Genomic DNA, 23,216 nt, shown 5'->3' with positions numbered 1-23,216 from the left:
TTTTCAACATCAGGAAGATGTTGCTATTTGGTCTTGTTTACGAATTATCTCCTCCCCACCTCCCTTTTACCCCGGGGGCCCCATCACTGTGTTCATTGGCTCAGTCTCCCGGGCTTTCCAGCTGCCCCAGCCTATCACAGAAGCATCCATCCTTTCTCTGCAATTAGTTTCTCCCTCAACAACCGTTTTACTACCACCTTCACTGTACCCCATTTATCCTTCAGAGCACCTGATCTACATTATCCTTTAAGAAAAAAAAAAACCAATTTGAATTAATTTGCACTTCAAGCATTCTAAAATATTTATAGAGTGTCTACCGAATGCCAGAAACAGCTAAATCCCAAAGGACATAAAGCAAAGATTTCCATTTGGCTTCTGCCCTCCAAGAGCCCTTGATCTAGTGGGAGAGACACACACACACACATAATCTGACAGAACACAATAGGGGAATCACAGCACCAGCAGCAGAAGCAAAGCACAGAAGAGAGAAGTCTACCTCCTGAGTGTCAGTGAAGGCTTGGAGGAAACAACTGTGAGTTGTGTATTGAAGACGGGGATTTCCCTCGTGTAGAAAAGTGAGAGAGAATGTGAGAACAGAGAGCGATGCTGTGGAAGCGCAGAAGGTGATTCTATTGCTCTGATCCAGAAATGGAGAGTAATTAATTCATTCTTCAAGCATCAGGGCCAGACCTTGGTTCTGTAAACTCTATTCCCACCACATCCTTTTTTTTCTGGTCAGAATTGCCAGTGGCTCTTTATGGCCTCTTCCGTTACACTCAGCTTCTCCTAGCGGACTCTCCAGATTTCCTGCAATTCATCCCTGCCTTTTATATACACTTTAATATATAATATTACTTGCTCCTTTTATATACGCTTTTGTATACACTTTAATAAACAGTATTACTTGCTCCTTTGCAAATCTGAAGGATGGCATTCTTTGGTGTTTGCTGGTTTTGTTTTTCAGGTAGATCAGAAGAGGTTTAATTGCTCCGTGTCTGCTGGCCCTGCACCACAACTAAGCTAACAGGTATTCCTTTATGAGAAGCAGAGCCATCGAAATAGCAGCAGGAGCCCATGCATTAACTCCTGTCTATTTCTCAGGTCAAGCTAAGCACGTATGTTTGTAAAGTCAGATTCGTGTGGTTTCTGTTAAGTTGGGTTCCGGTGAGTACACTTGGAGCTCAGCGTGCAAGGGGTGACGATCTAAGTGGAAACATGGAATTACAATAACATATGACCAGCAGACCCCCTGCCCAGTAGATCCCTAAAACACTCGTGCACATGTCAGAGCTGAAGAAAGCTGTGGGTCTCTTTCATTTAGAAAGAGAACATTTTAGCCACATATTCTGTCTGGTTTTCAATCTTAACAGTGCTTCTCTCTAGCTAACTGACAGAGGGACACCAGGTTAAATTTAGAACTTTCTCTTGTATTTTACTATAGGTCTAACGATCTGTTTAATAAGTGTCTGCAAATTCATGTCACTTTAAAAAAGTACGTGTGAGTTTTTTGCCTCCTTTCTGTGAATTGTGAAATATTTTAGAAATGTGATTTATATGAACACAGTTCTGCATATGTAGCTTAATTTTCTCTATTTGTTTTTCTCGAGTTAGCTGTCCAGTCATTCATTTTATTTAATTTTGGTTCCATAATGAAATGGTGAGACTTGAACAGTATGTGTTTGTCTTCTGCTAAACTAGAACCAGCATTACCCAAAACAAATGTGCCTGTTGTTTCTTCCTCTGAGCATCTTTAAGATCTATGATTAATCATTCATTAAAAATATACTGTGCATTTTCTTTCTTTTTTTTTTTTTTGCGGTACGCGGGCCTCTCACTGCTGTGGCCTCTTCCATTGCGGAGCACAGGCTCTGGACGCGCAGGCTCAGCGACCATGGCTCACGGGCCTAGCCGCTCCGCAGCATGTGGGATCCTCCCGGACCGGGGCATGAACCTGGGTCCCCTGCATCGGCAGGCGGACTCTCAACCACTGTGCCACCAGGGAAGCCCCTGTGCATTCTTAAGTTATATATAAAACTACAAATATACTTAATTAAAGTCTATGAATTTCAAAAGGGAAACAAAGATAACCTTCAGTAGTGGAAACCTGGGATATCTGAAATAATGAAATACATGTTGCAGGTTATTTCTTATGGAGCTTTGCTTGTTATTCATGGAGGTTTAGCATAGACAACACCTCACTTGTTACTGTGCCCAAATCATCAAACGCCAGCAATTTGAGAATCCCTGCTACCGTTACATACCTAAGGGATTTCTAGTGCTGTCACAGACCCATGGAACACTAGACTAGATCTACTTATTGCTACTTACCAAACTTTGGGAGAGAGGTCCAATTAAATTAAATCAATTAATTACATTTATTTTAACCTCAAGGTCAATCAGAAGAGGTCTTTTATTGTTTAATAATAGATTTAATTACATTCAATCACTGAACTTGAAAAAAATACCCCCCTACAGCACTTAACTCTAATGAGGTTCACAGAAGCATCCTATTGAAATATTTTATTCTCTTGTTCGTATTCTTCAAGCTACGCTGAGATGCATTAGACAGAACAGTAGAGCAGCTGGGTAGGGGCTATTGAAGGGCCACTGCCACAAAGCCAAGAGCATGCTTTTCCCTTCAGAGCAGACTGCAGGTTTGCCAGTCACCATGCACTATCTTTTATCATTTGTTAATATCAGTAGTTACAATCTTTTGAATTGAATTTAGGAATTTGATCACCTCTTTGATCCTCTCAGAGGCTTCTCTCAAAATTGATAGTTTTTACTGTAGCTAACAACATAAAACAAAGGGTAACAGTAGAAGATAAAAATACTTCAGCAAAAACTTGTTACTGATGATCACTGAAAGTATTAAAATCTAATTTTTACTTAGTGATAGAACTTGTATATCCTTCATAACAGCTTCATACTTTTGGAGGAAAACAAGTGCTGGTAGAATAGTGTATTTTTGTACCACTTATAAATCCAGTACTTTAAGAGACCATTTGACTGTGCGTCAGTGTTTCGGGCTGTGTAATAATCACTGTGTGAACTTCGGAAGGGCATTGCTTGTGGAAGAGTCAGGGACAGCCAAGACTTCAAGATTATCTTTCAACTTCAGTTCAGCCTACCCCGAGCCTCAGCATCAGGAGTGTGATAACTAGTGATAGCATGTCACCTGGTATCTGCCTAGTCTCATTTTTTGAAACATGTTTGGATATTTGTTCAGAGTTTGTAGAGCTTACAATGGTGATGCTGGAGAAAAGGGAGTGTTTAGTTTATTTCAGGTGCAAGTTGGTCTGATCTAAGTCAGTGTCATTGATAAACAATCAGATAACCAGATTTATCACTTTTCCCATTTTCTCTGGACTCTGTTTGCATCCTGCAGCATCTTAAACACAGAGACTCTCCAAGTTGCTGTATTATACTAAATGTAAGAAATACTTGTCAGGGTTTCATGACAAAGTATTACCTTTCCCATGCAAATATTCTTGTTAGTACCATGTAGTTGTAGATTCAAAAAAGAACAAAAGAGGTTTTAATTAAAATATTTGACAGTTCAGCTCTTTGAAGACATAGTCTTAACTTGTTATTCTGTAATAATTAGAGTGGAATTAAGTCTGTGTGCAGAAGGAGGGGATGAAAAGGATAATAATTTTCTTCATATTCTGATTGGCTCCCTGAAATATTTAAATAAAACCTTGACTCTAAACATCTCCTTTCATGATACTGTGTAAGAAAATAAAGAACGAGTAAGGGACATAAAGGAATCCGCCAATGATTGGAGACAGGATTTTCTTTACATTGTCTAATAGACTCGTTTATTATTGTAAGCTGGTAAAAAGAGACTTATGCTTCGTGTTGAAGAAAGAGTTATTTGTGCTTGATACATTGAAGACACTGTTCAAAAGCATTTTGTCCTTATAAAAGGATGACCCCTGTAGTAATTCTTAGGCAAGGAGGGACAAATTCAACCAACAAAAAGCACATCTCGCCCCGAGTTCCCCATGATTTCTCCACATATAGCAAAAAAATACACATCAGTAATTTATTTGAACATGCACATCAGTGAGTAGCACAGTTCCAGGCTACTCAGGAAACAAAAGGGAGAATATCAGCATTACCTAAATAAAAAAGAGAGGTGACTTACACCATTTTAATTGTCTTAAAAACACGGATAAGAGGAGCAATTAAAATAGCATCCTAAATAGTACTAGCTAATGTAGATTACATAAGTATACAATATGATTCAACTCAGAGTGCTCTGACAAGCATAAACCACCAGTCCTAGTAAACAAGGCCCAGATCAACTGCCGAGAAAATGTTAGATTCAGATGTAACAAAAGTTACTTTTATTTCAGTCCCGAATGCAAAACACAAGTCACGTGTGAAGACAGCATTCTAAAAAAGGTGGCTCTGTTTAAGCAAGGAGGCCGATTCCTTTTGCATTTTTATTACGTTTGAATTCTCTTTCTGACATTTGCTTTCTCTATCCTTCCTCCCCTGAGCACTAATTTATCAAAAAAACAAAACAAAACAAAACAAAAAAGGATTTCAAGGTGCAAGTTGTACATTCTCATCGTTATACCGTTTCATCTCTTTCTGGAAGACAGTATTACAATCAGCATTACAAGGTTAATTACTTTTCTCTGAATATCTGTTTCACATACATGTATTTCAAAATCATAATGTTGATTGGGAAAAGAAACCTACCGACAAGAGAGTGATGCGTCATACCCTTCCTATTGTGCTGTGTCTTTCCCATCCCTTCTCCCTTTCCCTGTAAAGAGCTGTAAAAAATTTAAGGCAGATGAGGTATATTGCTGAAGGAAAAAGTTATTTTTGAAAAAAAACTCAAAAAAACTTTTATTCTGCCCTTCTACTCAAGAAAGACTACTCAACTATAAATCTAGTGCTAGAAAAAAGCAGGAAAGACACCGTTTGCATGTACCCTACTATGTCTTCTATTTCTAGAATGGCTTTTTGTTAATTTAATTTTAATAGAAAAAATAAGCACCTTAAGCTATGAACAAGAAAAGAACTTCATTCTTAGTGAGTCTAGAATCCAAACGGAATTAAGAACACTCACTCAAACTCTTTCACTCATTCTCACAAAGGCCAATGCTACTGATTAGAATTGTAAAGTGCTGTACTTAGTATAAACACTTGTATACACTGCAGACACTGAAAAATAACCCTCAAGCACATTGTGTTATAGTTCCAAAAATATATTTACAGTCTATTACAAAGATTACAAATGGAAGTGTCTAGGTGACTATATTATGCTAACTAAAATTATTTTACAGATTATTTCTCCTTAGGGACAAAAAACATTTTAGTGAAATTAAAATGATGTTTCTAGTCAATCAAAAAATAAATTAAAATATCAAACAACACTGTACAGTGATTTAAAAGAAAAAAAAGGGGTGGGGAGGGGTTGGGACGCAATCCTTTTGAGTTTTTCTATAGCCATCTTTGGTCCTAAATGTGGGAAAACACATTGTGTAGCACTGAAAATACCTGTTCTTTTGTGATGCTCTGCAAGTGAAATAGAAAAATATAGTGCATTTTCAATGTATTCAGAGCCCACTACAGAGAAATGTGTGTACAAAACAAGACAGTATAAATAAAATTTACAAGTTTTACAAAGGAACATTTACAGGTTTTGTTTCTGTTATTTGATCGTTTGTTTGTGGGTGCCCACATTATCAAACAAGACCAATTAGGACCGATCCCTGGGATCTTTCTCTATTAAAATCATTATAAACAGCCCAATTCTCTTTGGAAATACAACAGTTCAATTCTGGGGTAGTTCATGATTTTCGTTACTTTTGAAAGCATTACTCACAATATGTATACATTCCTGAAATAGCTATAAAGACACATTTAATTATTGCTTATGAAATTCTAACACAGTAATCAAATAATCTTGTTTAATAAAGCTTAAAGAAAAAGCCAGACCCTTCACCTCTTCCTTACATGGTAAAATGCGTTCTTTCATTTAAAAAGCTTCTCCCATCAGCGTTCACGTATAAAAAGACTTTTTTTTTTAAAAACTGCAGTGGTGATATTCTGTGCAGCAAATTTGTTTTTGAAAGGTGAAAATTGTGAACTGCCCCTTTTATCATGCTTCAGAGTTCTAATATAAAACTTAATTCTTTCCTTTCATGTTTGGACTGCATTAAACAGAATAGGATATAAAATATATGTCAACTATTTCTCCTAAATTTCCTAATGTCTCGATATTGAAAAAATCGTGATGTGCTCAGATTAAATTTTAGATAACACTGGATAGTCTTGCTTTCAGAGACTTGCCTCCACCAACATTCTTTAGATGAAGTGACTCATCTTTCTTTTTATAATCATAAACCTACAATTTGAGTTTTTATTAAGTTCTGTCTAGTAAAATCACTCTATAAACAATCTGTTAAAAGTGCCTTATAGTATTTATGGATCATTATTGCTTTTTTCATTGAAAAGATAGTGTGTTGTCAGATCTTTACAAAAAAACTTTCTTTTTAAAAAATATCAGAGCGTTTGGCAACGTGCATTTTCTTGACTACCTGCCAATTAGCAAACAATCTCAAAACAGCACTGATTAAACAAAATTAAATAGCACAAAAGGGATACCAATGTTCTGACAGAGATATATCTTCAATCATGCTATGCTTTTTTTTTTTAATTAGAGATTCTTTCAAAGGTACCCAGTGTAGTAATGTGTCATAGATTAACACTACAAAGGTCCAAAGCTATAAACAACTTTCTAAAACAAAGTCCTTATGAAGAATAAACACAAATGATTTTAAAAAGGAATAGTCTGAAATCACGTATTTAAGGAAAATATTTCATTGATTTTAACAATAAGATCATGATTTTATTTGACAAATATATTCTTTCTTAAATTCTTTATGTACATTTTAAAAAGTCTATCAGATAAAAAGGAGGTTAGAGAGCTCAAGGTGTTTGGATGTTTTTTCAGGTAGTACTTTGTTTATTGTCACTGCTGTTTTCCTGGCCACCAGTGGTGGATCCTAAATTCCCTTTTTATAGATTCTGGTGGCACTTAGGAGTTCAAGTCTATAGGTGCTTCTTAAATCTTCTCTTCACTGTAGGAAGGACCCAGGATATCAACTGTCTGCTAGCAGCATTCTACGCATATACTGAAGGCCAGTACTGTTCTCTCGTGGTCCATAGTCTCCCTCATAAGGGAGAAACGCTTATCACACTTGAATGCCGGTTCCATGTAAATGGAGCATTTGTGCTCTCATAGTCTGAATGCTGCTCATGATTTTCTTTTGATGGCCCACCAGTGTGATCCCTAAACTCATCACATCCCTGAAAAAGACAAATGCAGTTTTTATTAGTTACCTTGCAAACATTTTATTTGGTACTAAGCTGTCATCAACTCTTTAATTAATCTGTTTCTCTTAGGCACACAGATCTTATCTTGGTGTTCTTGGACATTAAGGTCCTATTCCCACAGTGGGTCGGATTGGCAACCTGCATCAACATTATCCTTTGTAAAACCCTGCTACTCAGGATCTCAATTTGTCGTGATCAGTTATTTTTAAACTATTTGACCTTTTTTCTTTAACAGGATGATGTGACTTTATTTTTTAGACGCTATGCGCGACTTGTGGGGTTGCTCCCCGAGACCAGGGATCAAACCCGGGCCCTAGGCAGTGAAGGCACTGAGTCCTAACCACTGGACCGCCAGGGAATTCTTTGATTTGACATTTTATTTAAGAAATTATCAAAGCCTTAAAATTATTATTAACTTAAGGTACAGCTAGGAAACGTTACATGAAATGTAGTATTCTTGAATCTAAGGAAAGTTAAAAATATTTCATTGTTTAAATAGGATGTAGTATGAATGGAAACATTGCATGGCTCTAGTAGATCAAGAATCATCAAGGATCATACAAAGTATTATACTGAGTTTAATCAACGTGTGGTAATCCTGAGCATATTATTGGTTGTATACTTCAGTTTAGTACAATCATTTGACCACATTTTGGAAAAAAAAAAATCCTTAAAGTGTGCAATACCTATGTTTAATAGCCTAAATTTGCCATACGCCAGCTGTATCTATTAGCCAAAAAGACTGAGCTTAGGTATTTACAAGTAGCTAAAATATAGCCACAGTAGAGTACTGTGATATTTCATAGCCGTGGTCTAATGAGACCTTGCGAAGCACGGTTTTTCAGGGGAGTAGATTACTCTGCAGAGACAGGTGTAATTACATCAGCTCTACCCACGTGGTGTCTAGCAGAAAACCAAACGAGAGAGCATGCACATGCCGAAATTCGTGTATATGCCATTTCCTGACATGCCAGGAAAGAGTACGTGATTGCTGGCTTTCTTCTCATCTGAAAAATGTGAAACACTTCTCCCAACAGTACATAAATAGCATCCCACTAATAGAACCTTGATAATTGTTTCCCATTTTCAAACACACTGACTGAGAGGAACTGCATTGCCTGTAAGAGTTATGCAGCAGCCAAGGAAGCTGAGGTCCAGAGATACTAAATGTATTTCCTAAGACCACATCATCAGTTATAGAGCCGGAAAGAAATATTTACTTCTTTTTACCTCCAGTTCAGAGCAATTTCAAAAACTGTTTTATCAGGTCATTCTTCAATTAAAAAAAAAAAAAATCAATCAATCACAAACCTTCCAAAACTTAAGTTAAATTCTTATTACGTTTAATTGAATTAGGCGTCTTTGACCTCTTCAGAAAGTGCTCATACTGGATTTCATAATGCATTTTGGTATTAAAATTTTGAGATTTTTAATGTCTGATACAAACATGGTGAAAGAAATCCTCTTTTGCAATGGAGAAAGTTTCCCCAGTGACTAGGAATCTAAACAATACAGCAGGAGTTTGGGATTGATATGAACATACTGCTATATTTAAAATAGATAACCAACAAGGACCTACTGTATAGCACAGGGAACTCTGCTCAATACTCTGTAATAACCTAAATGTGAAAAGAATTTGAAAAAGAATAGTTATACATGTATAACTGAATTACTTTGCTGTACACCTGAAACTAACACAACATTGTTAATCAATTCTACTCCAGTATAAAATAAAAATTTTAAAAGATAGATAATACAGCCGTTAATGAAAGAGGAAGTCTCACTGGGTGGTGTTTTGAACACTGGCTATGGAGACAAATTAGCTACCACTTACGATTGAGTCAGTTTAGGGCAAATATTTAAATTCTCTGAGCCTTAGCCTTGTCATACATAAAACTACTGACTTAATAAAATTGTTGCCATGAAGGTTAAAAAAGATATTGTATGTTCAGAAGTCTGTTTAGCAAAATGCCTGGGACATGGTAGGCACTTATTAAAGAGACAATTTTCTCCCTGATTTTAGGGCTCATACCTCTTTAATATATGGAAGATGACCTAAAGTCTAACGTTTGGATTGCACCTGATACATTCTTCAATATAATTTTGCAGGTTTAAGCTTACTCGATAGTCATCCTGGCGACTGATTCAAGGGAGTTGTAGCCGGCTGCTGTGAAGTTATCTTTATATCTTTCCATCTTAATAGCTTGTAGCCATTCTCCAACTGAACAAAAGGCAGTGAAGTCAGGAGTGTTTTGATCCAAAAGAGGGCTTATTGGCCTGGGTGAGAATAATACAGAAAAGCAAATTTTTTCATGAATTACGAAAGAAAGCATGCCTTAGCCCCACAAAAATAAGGATATAAAAAATAAAATTACATATTTAATTGATATTGTAATAACAAACAGATATGCTAATAAAAATCTAATGTGTAAAGTTTGCCCAATAATTCCAAATTCCAAATGCATAAACAACAAGGTCCTACTGTAGAGCACAGAGAACTATATTCAATATCCTGTGATAAACCATAATGGAAAAGAATATGAAAAAGAATGTATATATACGGATAACTGAATCACTTTGTTGTACAGCAGAAATTAACACATTGTAAATCACCCATACCTCAATAAAAGAAGTTTAAAAAAAACACCTAGGGTTTCCCTGGTGGCGCAGTGGTTGAGAGTCCGCCTGCCGATGCAGGGGACGCGGGTTCGAGCCTCGGTCCGGGAAGATCCCACATGCCGCGGAGCGGCTGGGCCCGTGAGCCATGGCCGCTGAGCCTGCGCGTCCGGAGGCTGTGCCCCGCAACGGGAGAGGCCACAACAGTGAGAGCCCGCATACCGCAAAAACAAACAAACAAAAAAAACCACCCCAAAACCCTACTAACTACAAAATTTCTATTTTATTTAGATATGATAACCAGCAGATTGCATCTTCCATGTACTTTTCAGAGTATGGCCAACAATATTTGTAATCAGTAAATATCTGTTCATTTGCTTCTCTGAAAGTAACTGGGAGTACAGAAAGCACATCTGGCTGTGGACTAACTTGTTCAGAGGGTGCTTTTGAGAACATAATGCACCCACTGCACTAATGGCACCCCTTGTGCACCTTGTGAGTTCATACACCTCCGCAAGGGCCTGACTACAGTACAGACGACAGAGCAACAGGTCTACCTGGCAGATGAAGCCGAATAACTACTAATCTACATTACCATTACCATGAAGCATGCATGGGGCGGTTCGGTTAGGTTCTTTTTAATGGGTATACCTCTTAAATCATATATTGAATTACCTTAATAATCTTTAACTTCATGGAATCATTTTACTATGAAACTCAAAGCAAAACAATCCAATAGATAAAATGGATATAATAAAAAACTAGGGCAACAGCAATAAAAATCCATGTAATATTGATAATGTGAAATGCCACCTAATCACACAAATCCACTTGAGAAATTTTTCTAAAATGACAGCCAGTGATATTGATCATAAATTTTATTTAAGGCAATAACAATGAATAGATCTCTTTAAACACTGATTTAACTAAGGCAAGCCATCTGAAAAGAAAAAAAAAAACTTCTATAAAGATAAGAAATTTAATATGGACTTTAATAACAACACAAATGTCGATTTGCCATTGGGGTGGGGCTGAGGAGATACATGGTTCATATGAAGTTTGAATTTCTCCCAGATTTCATTTCTTTAGCTATTTCTTACCTACTACACGTTCCCAGGGGTGTCTTCAGACTATTTGGGTTTCGAATCATTTTGTCTAGAATTCCAACTATCTGTTCAAACTTTGGCCTTTCCGCACGTTCCTTCTGCCAACAATCCAGCATCAGCTGGTGAAGCCCAGCTGGGCAGTCCATGGGCGCTGGTAAGCGATAACCTTCTTCTATTGCTTTTATAACCTAATAGCCAAAAGGACATTAAAATATTACTGACTGAGATTCAATTATAATCAAACGGATTGCCCAGGAGGCAAAGTGATTTATCCAGGTAAGAGTAAAGTACACTGCTATGCAAAAGACTTACTTATTTTTTCCAAAACATCCATGGATGTTAAGCATGCTGTTAAGGGGTGCGTGAAGCGCAGGGTATGATGACATTTCCTAGTTAATTCGGCGATAGGGAGCAGCAATTAAGCTCACCCAGGGCGCAACAGATGGAAACTTTTTTAATGTCATCCCAGAGGTTTTCAAAAGGGAAGATGGTAACAGAACCATTTTATTGTATATAGTTGTGCATGTACATATCTTCCCATACATTTATGTATGAATTCCTCAAGTTGTAAAAAGAAGGTCTGAGTTACCCAGAATTAGCCCCTACCACAAAGTTTCACTTTTTGAAGAGTTCAAATGATACTTTTCAGCAAGATATCCAAATATGTGAATGTACTATGACAGAAAATGTTACCAAGCACACTATTATTTTAAACAATATGAAGCTTATATACTGATGAAGTGTATAGTGTTACAAGATACAGTATTGTGTTAGAACCAATTTGTACTGTTCATAAAGGTGATTGGATCACTTCCCAACTCCAAATCCCGTGACCTCACACAGGCAGACTGAAACCAGCCTTGGGGGATGGAGGGAGGAAAGTGTTATACCAGGAAATTGGGAAAGGTTACAAATCAGTTTCCCACTCAGAGTGCTGGCTGTTAAATTTTTATCAGCACATCACTACCCATTTATATCTATTAACAGCCTAAGAGGCTATTTGTATCAATCTTTGAATGTTAATGCACACTAGGCCTCCATAAACATTTGTACACGGCAATCAGAAAGTCCAAAAATTACTTATTTAGACTTGGGTTTTTTATTTATATGGAAAGCAAAAAAAGATTTTAAAATCAGACATTGTTACAAATCTGAGCAGCACAGGGAAAATAACAGGAAAGCAAAAAAACACAAATAAGAAGGACTTGTAAAACATCAAAATATTATTCAAGAGGGATTAACAAATCCTTTGATACTAACATAATAGTAATAGAAATGTAGGAAAAAATGGCTCTCTGGAAAAAAAAAGAGGTAACCTTGAGTTTTTGAAGAAAACAGGACTAAAGTAGGCAGACAAAAGCTGGCTCTAAGAAATGTCGATGAACTTAATATTTGTAGGGAAACATATCCTTAAGATGCTTGCTGACGTTCAAGAATAGCACATTAAAATGTGAAAGGTTGTAGGATGGAATAAATAAAGTAGCTAGCATCAACAATTTTTAGACAAAATCCTCTGTATAAGAAAAACCGTGTCCACTTTTCTTTAAGGAAAATTTATATATGCAAATTGATAAAGTTTAAAAGGTAAAGAGATAAACTTAAATAGAATAATTTTTGAAAAATTTCATAAGTATAAAATCTTCAGCCCCAAATCTCCCCTGATCACTAGGCTGTAAGTCCATTCGTTTACTAGATATCTTCCCCTGGATTTTCCATAGGAACTTCATACTTTATTTAAAATTGAATTTTTTTACCTTTCCCCAAAGCTCTTACTCTTTCATTTAATGACACTTCCAGTCATCCCATCCAGAGAGCTGAAATGAGAACAATCTAGACTCTCTTACATGCACAATTAGTCACCACTTTCTGATGATACTACTTCCTAAATACAATATACTCAAATGGTAGAAATATATTTTCGTATATGGATATCTCTCTGTCTCTGTGTGTGTGTGTGTGTGTGTGTGTGTATATATACACATACACAGTGCTGTAATTGGAAATGGCTTTACTCTGAAAATTAGGTTAGTGGATTGGTGAAAATTATTTATTTTTGCTTATGTACTTTTGTTTTAAAGTTTATTTACCCTAAAGTTTATTATTAATTTTGAATACAACAATTTTTAAAATGTTACCTTTATATTTGTTTTATTAAATTGGTGTGGGGTGGGGGGAAGTGTGGTAGAAAATACCATGAACATAATAGATTAAAGTAGAACACATAAATATATATTTATTTTTGCAGTAATGGAGCCATTATCCCATAGTTATGTAGTTATGTCTTTACAAAGTCTCACACTATGGGATCTTTCCTTCAGTACTTTATTTTGAATAACAGCTAGGGAGAAAACACTTTAGCATTAAGTGACTTTAATCAGTGTTGGTATTGAATGCTAGTGAAAGTCGTATGAGAGTTTTAAAATTTTCCTGTTTATGACTCTGTAACTACAAATGTTGGATATCATTGTAAACATTCCTCTATAATAATATCCCTTTAAAAAGCACACAAGAAAACATACACAAATGGGACCTCTGTAGAGATCATCAACATATAACTACAGGAGGAATTAAATTAAAAAAAAAACTTTTAAATGCAAAGAATTTCATGTGGCTTTGTATAACACTCCAAGGACAGCGCTATTTTAGGATTCAAAAGTGCTCTATGTTAAACAAGTTAGATAAAACTAAAAATAATGTGCTTTGGAAAGCTGTATTAAGTTATTTAAACAGTGGCTCAAGTTGTGAATAAGTAAATTAATAACTGGTAAAACTTTATATATTCAAAATGACCAAATAGTAAACATTTTTTTTTACGGGGAAAAGAGTGGCTTTCCTCTATCTTGAGGTTGCTTGTATCTGAACATATGCAGTACTTTTCTGAATTGATGGGACTCCACCCCCATGCTCATAAGATTGGGGCAATGCTTACTATTTTCTACCACCTCCTATTTCCCCACTTGTAGCTTTTTCTCAGAAGTTCTGAAAGGAACAATGCAGGTAGAGAAATCGTTCCTTTTTTATTTCTCTCTAAATAATCTTTGAAACGTACATCTAAACCTTATCATGATCCTCTTGACAAAATACCCTTCAACAGCTCTCCAATTAGAATTCTTTGGCTTTGAGCACAATATATTCTTAAATCTTTGTGCCAATGAATAAAGTAACATGAAATAACTCTTACAGGAATGAAAGAGTTAGTAAACTTCTGTAGTTATCCTATTGCACTACAGAAATTTGACGATTCCTAGTATTAGAACAGAGAACATTTATCAACACAAAATGAAACTTCTAGCTCTCAAAAACACAGTGGTTGGGCTTCCCTGGTGGCGCAGTGGTTGAGAGTCCGCCTGCCGATGCAGGGGACACGGGTTCGTGCCCCGGTCCGGGAAGATCCCACATGCCGCGGAGCGGCTGGGCCCGTGAGCCATGGCCGCTGAGCCTGCGCGTCCGGAGCCTGTGCTCCGCAACGGGAGAGGCCACAACAGTGAGAGGCCCGCGTACCGCAAAAAAACCAAAAAACAAAAAACGCAGAGGTTTACAAATTTTTAAAGGAGCAGCAGCAAAGTATAATTAAAATAAGAGACGCTCTGGACTGGGAATGGACTTTGGGACTCCAAAGCTGCCATTAACAATCACGCTCCTACCTACAGGGGCACCAAAGATACGTGCTGGTGACCTTGGTCTCTATAGGGCATAGTTTGGCATAATTCAAGGCAAGCCTGTTGAGGATAAACCCGCCTTCAAGGGATGATTCAGCCAGGAACTGAGACTTGAGGTTCTGCAGGTTTTATCTGGTTAGCCTGCCAGAGAAACAAGTTATCTTTTAAGGATACAATAATCATAGTAAATATTTATTGAATACTTACTATACGATTAGCATTGTTTTAATTATCTCATTTAATCTTTACAAAGACCTTATTAGGCAGGTATTTTTATATTGATTCTAGAGACAAAGAATCAGAGGTGCTGAGAAGTTAAGCACCGGGAAAACATCACACAGCTGTCAGTAGAAGAGACAGAATTTGATGGAGGCTGTCTGACCAGAGCCCATGCTGTTGAGACCTGCGTTATATTTCCAACTGGGAAAACAAAAAGTGTGCTGTGCAAATAGTTACACGTTCTCAGAAACAACAAAACACACAGTAAGATGACTGATCCTACACTTCTAAAAGCATTACGTAATTATCCATGGAATTCATTTAAAACATCTTTTTGTGAAATTACTAGAAACCCCTTGGATTTGCCTGTTGAGGTCTAGCCTTAGCATTATAATAAAAGTCAAAGAAAAAAAGGAAAATATTCATAGCAATTTCTAATTCTAGATCATTCCCAGAGGGATAGGAAGTGACTAGGGTAAATGACGTTTTAAAAGAACACTGGGATCCAACAAGGGACACTTCTTAGACTGCAGAGAAATACTTGGAAAACACACATTTGCTTGCCGAGATGTATTTCAGTATTACTACAGTATGACAGTAGTTAAGAGAAAAAGGAGCACAGACAGACCCCATGATAATGGGCCTATAATACCTCAAAATGGGAGATAACATGATTGGCTTCTGTTCTCCACTTATGCCCATTTTCATCTCATTAACCTCACAATAACATGACCCACATTTTAGGCAATTAAATATTTTGGACCCCACCTGCAGGATTACAGCAAAGTTTTACCAAAAAATCCACAATTTTTTATATTTTAATATAAAAAAGTAATAAATCAGTGGTGACTTTTAAAAGGAAAAGTTGAGGGCTCACAGTTTAGCTGAGGATAAACTTAGTTACAAGCATATTCTATTTTCAAAGCTCTTAAATGTCTTTTCATGGACCACTTTAAAGAATTATCTTTATGTCTCCTTTCTTTATGGGTGCTTAATTTTTTACCATCCTTGTGACTACCTACCAGTAAATTGGATGATTTATTGGCCTACCTTAAGGTAAGAAGAAATGACTTTGTTGAGTACTATAAACAGGAAAAAAAGTAATCCATATAATGAAGAATTTTAAAATTTCATAAATTGACTATGAAAATTATATTCGGACTAATTAAGACATAAATTCAATTAAAAGACAGCTGCTGTGAATGCCGAATATAAGTATTTCCAATTTGTGTATTATGTATTATATTTGACTGCATTTATACATATAAGTTCTGTCTTTGAAAGGTCATTAATGGAAAGGGCTAAACACCTACAGATTTTACAGAAGAATGAAAGTTGGAAATTTATTGGGAAAGTCTACCCTTTTGGTTTTAACTGCAAATACCTAGATTCTAACTGATTCCATTGCAGTTAAAACTCAGGAAATTTATGGGCACATGAAAAACAGTGAGGAGTAATCCTGTGATAAACCTATTTGGGTGTGGGGAACTTCATACATACGCATATTATCTTTTCCCAAGATTTTCTTGCTTATTCCCTGCTTTAGAGTGCAACTAAAGCCTCCTGGCACTATCTACCTCATTGATTTTACAATACAGTCAGCCCTCCATATCCTGGGAGGATTCTACATCTTCAGATTCGGCAGCCATGGATGAAAACATTTCAAAAGAAAAAGGAAAACCAGAAAATTCCAAAAAGCCACACACCAGTAATTATTTGCACTGCATTTACATTGTATTCATATCTATTTACATAGTATTTATATTGTATTAGGTATCATAAGTAGTCTAGAGATAATTTAAAGTATACAGGAGGATGGGCACAAGTTTAGTGCAAATACAATGTCATTTTGTATAAGGGACTTGAGCATCCTCAGATTTTGGTATCTGCCAAAGTCCTGGAACCAATGTCCCATGGATACTAAGGGACTAGTGTACCTCTTTTTTATTTCTTCGGAGTGATCACAGAAACCTCACTTTATTTAGCTTTCAGCCTAGAATTCTGTGGAGTTCCTGACAAATATTAACTATCAACTTAGATCTTGTTCTCATGGTGACTTAAGAAAAGTCTCTTGTAATCCGAGTATTGAAATTTGAGGGCTTTCTAAAATCCCTAACAAATTTCTAGCAACTAAGTTTAAACAATATAAAGTGAGTTGATTCAATCAAGGGTGATTCTCTCGATCAATCTAGACTGATTCTTAAAACATTAGTGTCTCTGAATATCTGATGAAAGCAACATTCCCAGAAAAATAACATATATTCACATATACAGAGGATTTCCATATGCATCAGGGAGTTGGCAGGTCACTTAAGTCTCTCCATGGTCTCCTACCCAGAGACTCCAAGAAAAAAGCTTTTCTCTAGAGAATTTTTTTGCTAGAATGGAATTCATTATTTTAAATTATCCAGTTTTTTCCACCATTTGTATATTGAAGATTAAACATATAATTGCTCAAATACCAGTTTAACATAAGTATAAAATAATGAATATTATGCTTTAAGAAGAATATTAATATCAATTTCACTATAAAAACTGAACTGCATAGGTAATTTCTTGTGTTTGAATTTAATAATTTAATAATTCCCACCTTTGTGATTAAAAAAAGAAGAAAGATGGTGCTAAAATATTCTAGGTCAGAAGTAAACTTCATTGTGCCTATAAAAATTTCATTTGATCAGTAAAAATATTTATTAATGCTTGATAGACTAAATATACATTTATGATATTTAATTTTCAAGAAAAACAATAGGGAATACTAAAAACTAAATTGAAGATTTTTTTTTTCTTCTTAACCATTTCTATTATTTATTTTTAGAAGTTAAGGGAACTTTGAATTTAGGTCATCTTATATTCCTGTCATTCCCTTTATGTTTGAATCTAGTACAGAAGGAAGGTGTCAAAAGAAATGAAACTCTACCGAGTGTCTAGGGAAATGTAAATATTTCTCTTTCTCTGCCCCAAGGATTTGTTTGCCCACATTTTGACAGTCCATGAAATCTTTGACACTGAGACCTGTCAAATATTAACAACTTTGCCTCTGCCAAACAGACTCATCATTCAGACTTTTATCTTTGAAAAACCAAAACCAAAATCAAAAAAAAAAAAACCCCAAATAAAAAAATTTTATGTCATTATTCAATTCGAAATAGCAAAAGATTTCACTGATTTCAAAGCTCCCCCTCTTTAGGCTGTGAATTTTTCAGCCAATTCAAAAATTTGTTAAAAAATGTATTGAAAATTACCTTACCAACAAGCAGTCTCATTTTAGTTGTCTAAAAATAGCTATTTATAAATTTTAAGAACCATAGGAACTTGATGTGGAAAATTCTAAAATAAAAAAGGATACTAATTTTATATAACAATGATCATGATCTGTTTTTGAAAAATAACTCAACTTTAATGTTAGTCAGCATCTATTGCTGTCCATGTTTATAGTACCTCGAGAATTGACTACTCCAAACCGGTTTGCTTGTCACATCCTTCTTTTCAACGGTAATATAGAATTTCTTCAAGCAGCACTTAGTTTTTTACTCTATTCTTCAAGAGCATGCATTTTTACCATTTCCAAATTCCTTCAAAAAAAAGCTTTCATCAATTTGCCTCAACCTAACCTTCATTTCAAATCACTAACGATGTATGCATCTCCCTTATAGGAGATGCACAGGAGTCTATTTGGTTGGTCCCCAAACACTTCACTAAGCCTTTATTTCTGGACTTTCCAAAGGGCTCCCTTGGCAAATTCTCTAATCAACTATGAGCCAAGGTCTTCTCCATATTTCTAATCCAGGGTCACCTTCAAAGTCCTGGAAGTCACCTTCAAAGTCCTGGAAGTCACCTTCAAATCCAGGGTACCTTCCTAGACTTTATATTTGCTCTACTTTTATCTAAATTTCACTCATATTTTCAATAAATTAAGCCACATGAATCTGCCAGTACTTGAAAGCTTCTGGCTTACAGAAATGTTAATTTCGTAAAATTCAGCTTAGAGAAGCAAATATTTACTTGCACTTATGCTATATTGTTTTATAAATGGTTTCTTTGTGTGAGATGTATACGCTCAAGAACTATCATCAGCTTCTTAAAGGATAACAACGTATCTTATGCCTTAGTAACAAGATACACATTTAATAAGTTGTATTTTTAGAAGAAATTTCCAAAGATAGTCCCATTGTGATTACATTCTAAAATATCACTATGAAACACCAATATTGATCATAAAATCTAGGTTATCTCATGAAATTAAAATTTAAGTAAATCAATCAACAATAGATAATTTAAACAGATTTTATCAGGAAATTAAAAAAAAGAAAGACAAGCTGTAACAACAAAATCAAACACAACCTTCCTCACCCTCCCCTCTGCAAATAACTCTTTTATTCATGTGACTCTCCCACTACAGGTGTGCAAGCTCAGCATGATTACCTTTAATAAGGAGAAATATCCTTTGCAGGCTTCTATTATGTCCAGAGAATTTAAATAAAAAAACAAAAAGCAATTCTTCAAAATGAAGACAAAATGAAATTAATTGAACCATTAATTTATGGTAATTATTGTGGTAATTTGTGGTAATAATTGTGAAAACTCAGCAATCATCTTTTTATGATTCTATAAAAGTTTCTTCATATGAGCCATTACCTACACGTCCCATAATATGAATATTAATGTATTAAATAAATCCTTTTTGTTTAAGTAGTGTAATACCTACATCTTGATTTGACATGTCCCAGTAAGGTCTTTCTCCATAAGACATAACTTCCCACATGACTATTCCATAGCTCCATACGTCACTGGCTGATGTAAATTTCCGGTATTGGATGGCTTCAGGTGCTGTCCACCTCACTGGAATTTTTCCACCCTGTATAAGTATTTTAAGTATGTATTTTTAAGTATGACATTTTAAGTATGTATAATACCTTTTAAGTATGTATAATAATGTATAAAACATTTATAGCAGAACCATTAAGCTACAGTTAAACACTTGTGTATTTGGTTGGCAATTCAGCAGTATCAGGTCTATTCATCTTGAATTTCTCTAAGTGTATTTAAAGTTACTAATCTGGTTTTTAAAATGTCACAGTTAAAGTTTCATTTTTAAGGCAAATCAATAATGGACCTATGTGGTTGTAGGGCAAGAGTCTAGTCAAAAGGAAGATGACAAATTAGACAAAACAGTTACTAAAATGGAATGAAATATTGGAATAATATTAATAGTATATAAGTAAATCCTCATATTTTCCCTTTTTCTAATCTTACAAAAGTTATAAGAATTAGCATAGTTAATCTTTTATTAAAACCTTTATTAAAATGGGATTATATTTTTCTGCTACAATTATGACTGCTAGTAACCAAATGTTGTATTTGTATATTATTTATATGAACATCCCAATATAAAATGAGCTGTTCTCATTTTTATCATTACTTCTCATCTTAGCCTATATGTAGATTGTAAAAGCAACAAAGATTCTTCCAAAAGGAAAAAAATAGCAACAACTAAAAGCTGAGATCAAATTTGCCTCTTTTCTCCCATTTAGCTTTGTATTATTAGGCCCTGCTTTCTTGGTAGGAAAATCGCAGGAATATGAAAAGGTGCAGTAATAGACTTTTTCTTACAGTCGTTGTATAGACAGCTTCTGGATCGTCCTCTATAACCCGGGACAGGCCGAAATCTGACACTTTACAAACAAGATTGCTGTTGACAAGAATATTACGAGCTGCAAGGTCCCTGTGAACGTATCCCATATCGGCCAAATATCTCATTCCAGCAGCAATTCCTCTCAGCATTCCTACTAACTGAATGACTGTAAATTGCCCATCGTGTTTCTACAGGAAGACAAAAATGAAAGTCCAGTTAGCTATACTTTGAAAGGGAAAAAAAATCACCATGAAAAATGTCTGCACCCTAGTCATTTTCTATTGTATACTAGGAATCACCAGTTAATTTTCTACGTAGTGTAGACACTTGTGAAAAACATAACAGGTGCTGATTTAACTTGATAGTCAGGTAATATAAAATAGAGTTCTGATAATCATTTAGTTATTTATATGGATGTGTTGTTAACATTAACTAATAATAATTTCAGATTGTGCAAATCCAAAAGTATATGCTAATTTTTAAATCGAAGTTAGGGAATGGAATATAAAAAAAAAAGATCCCTGACAGCTAACTGTTTTCCTCACTTGCCAAAAATTACACAAATAATCTAAAAATATAAAAGGGATAAAGATACATAAATTAGCTTTCTTTCTCCAAATGGTAAAAAATGTAAAGGTGAAAAAACTTTTGAGTAAAGATGAAGAGAAACTAAGAGGTAGAAAAGGATTATACTGGCTGACTTGGTTTTCACTTTATACTTTTCATTGCTATCCGTAGGTACATTACTTATAACCAAGATTCTCTAAAATACATGTACTAGCAAGTAGAATTGAGCACTCTTTGCAACCAACTGGCCACCATATATTTTTAACCCACAGATTTCTCCAACTGAATTGCAGATATGGCGCATGAGGACCGTGGATTGAGCAGATGAGCTTGCTAGGTGACGCTTTCTTCCAGAGAGTTGACAGTTATGCATATCATCTTGCATGTCATATGCAAGATGACAGTTGCATCTTGCATATCATCAAGATGCAGCAATAAAGACCTCTCGAAATCCTCTGAATCCTTATTAAAATGGGTTGAACTTATCATTCTAGATCATGTATGTTCTCATTATTTTCTCTTAGCCATTTGAAAAAATGTTAACATGTGTTCACGTTCTTAGGTGGAAAGTCTCTGAATGTAAAACTACGTATGTTTTTACATTTAGAATTTATTATTTATAAAAATAACATACTTGTAACTCTAAAAAGGTTCATAATTCTTTATTTTAGGCTTGGTGTTCACATAACAATATAACAGAAATGGTTCCACAGAGCAGAGCTGGGATCATCCTACCAACATTGAATGGCTATCTCACTTCTCAGTCTTCTCTGTATTACGTCTGTATTTCATTTATAATTGTACTGAAAAAGTAAAATGCTACACTACAACAGGTATTCAAATTACAGGGCTTCAGGTATCCTCCATACTTGTGGTAATATGTCAATGGAAACTATTTTTTAACTACATTGTATCACTTAAATGCTCAAAAATATTCTAGTTCAATCCAGTCTAAGACTCTTCTAATCTGCTTTTCAAAGACAATTTTGTGACCTGTTAAAGTTTACACTGTTCACATTTTACACTGCAAAGAAAAGTTCAGAAAATTACATTGGTAGCATGTATATTTAGAATGGGAGAATAACTTTGTTACTTACCCTGAGAAATGCATCTAGGGCTCCGTTTTCCATGAATTCTATTACAATCATGACCGGTTTCCCTAAAATTACAAAAATATACACATAAGAAAAAACAGTGTTGCTTCCAAAACTGTAATCTAAACTTCGTATTTATCCTCTTTCTCACTCCGGATAAAACACATGGTGCTCTTTTGAAAGACTGACTGGGTGAGTGGTGAGTATTTCTAACGCTTTTAGTGCTGCTAAATGCAAAGTCATTAACTGTCTGTTTGGAATGTGGTCATGATTCACAAAATTAAACAGTAAAAGTCAATCTGTTCTTCTGACTCCTGCCTTGTGAACAAAACTCAGAGAAAATGACACTTTACAGAAAATGTGAAGACTAAACTGTATTACTTTTGTGGCTTTGAAGCTAAATGAAAATATCTGTCACTCCATCTATCTATCAGATATATTCTTTAGCTCTAAACCTGCATTCATTTATCCTGATTTTTTTGCTGAGATGGTAACACAAAAGAAAATTTAGTCAGTTACATATCAAGAAAAAAAATTCATTAAGAATATGCAATGTATTTACAATTTGATTTTTTAGTATCTATGAAATAACACTAATTTCTGACAGTTCGCTGGATAAATGAAATATAGAATCAATATCTACCTCTTGTAACAACCCCTTCCAAATGGACAACATTTGGGTGGTCAAACTGCCCCATGATGCTGGCTTCACATAAAAAGTCTCTCCTTTGTTTTTCTGTGTAACCAACTTTCAGGGTTTTTATGGCTACCGCAACATCTCTTTTCCCTGGAAGTTTCAAACGACCACTGCAGACTTCTCCAAATTCTCCTGAAGTAACAGAACAGGCAGGTGTATTTTAATTTCAGAAATATTTCCTCTCTCAAAGTAGATGCATTAAATTCTTTAAAAGCACTTTTAAACTTTCCTAAACTATCTGTTACACAAACTATTATTTTT

The 23,216-nt window shown here is 35.2% G+C and overlaps 1 protein-coding gene across 2 annotated transcripts in view; it reads right to left on the bottom strand.

Moving 5' to 3' along the window:
- Positions 1-3,816: 3,816 nt before the first annotated feature.
- EPHA7 (EPH receptor A7) overlaps positions 3,817-23,216 on the bottom strand; it is a 167,280-nt gene continuing 147,880 nt past the window's right edge. For both annotated transcript variants that reach the window (XM_060030221.1, XM_060030222.1), the window contains exons 11-17: positions 22,902-23,087; positions 22,262-22,323; positions 20,576-20,785; positions 19,671-19,820; positions 11,079-11,272; positions 9,484-9,639; positions 3,817-7,335 (exon numbers count right to left, since the gene is read on the bottom strand). In XM_060030221.1, the coding sequence (XP_059886204.1) occupies positions 7,221-7,335; positions 9,484-9,639; positions 11,079-11,272; positions 19,671-19,820; positions 20,576-20,785; positions 22,262-22,323; positions 22,902-23,087 (1,073 nt within the window). In that variant the 3' untranslated portion in view covers positions 3,817-7,220. The remainder of the gene's footprint in view (positions 7,336-9,483; positions 9,640-11,078; positions 11,273-19,670; positions 19,821-20,575; positions 20,786-22,261; positions 22,324-22,901; positions 23,088-23,216) is intronic.

The sequence above is a fragment of the Delphinus delphis genome, chromosome 14, assembly GCF_949987515.2.
Source record: "Delphinus delphis chromosome 14, mDelDel1.2, whole genome shotgun sequence".
Lineage (NCBI taxonomy): Eukaryota > Metazoa > Chordata > Mammalia > Artiodactyla > Delphinidae > Delphinus > Delphinus delphis.
The sequence above is the reverse complement of the archived record's forward strand: the minus strand, read 5'-3'. Positions and strand labels throughout refer to the sequence as shown.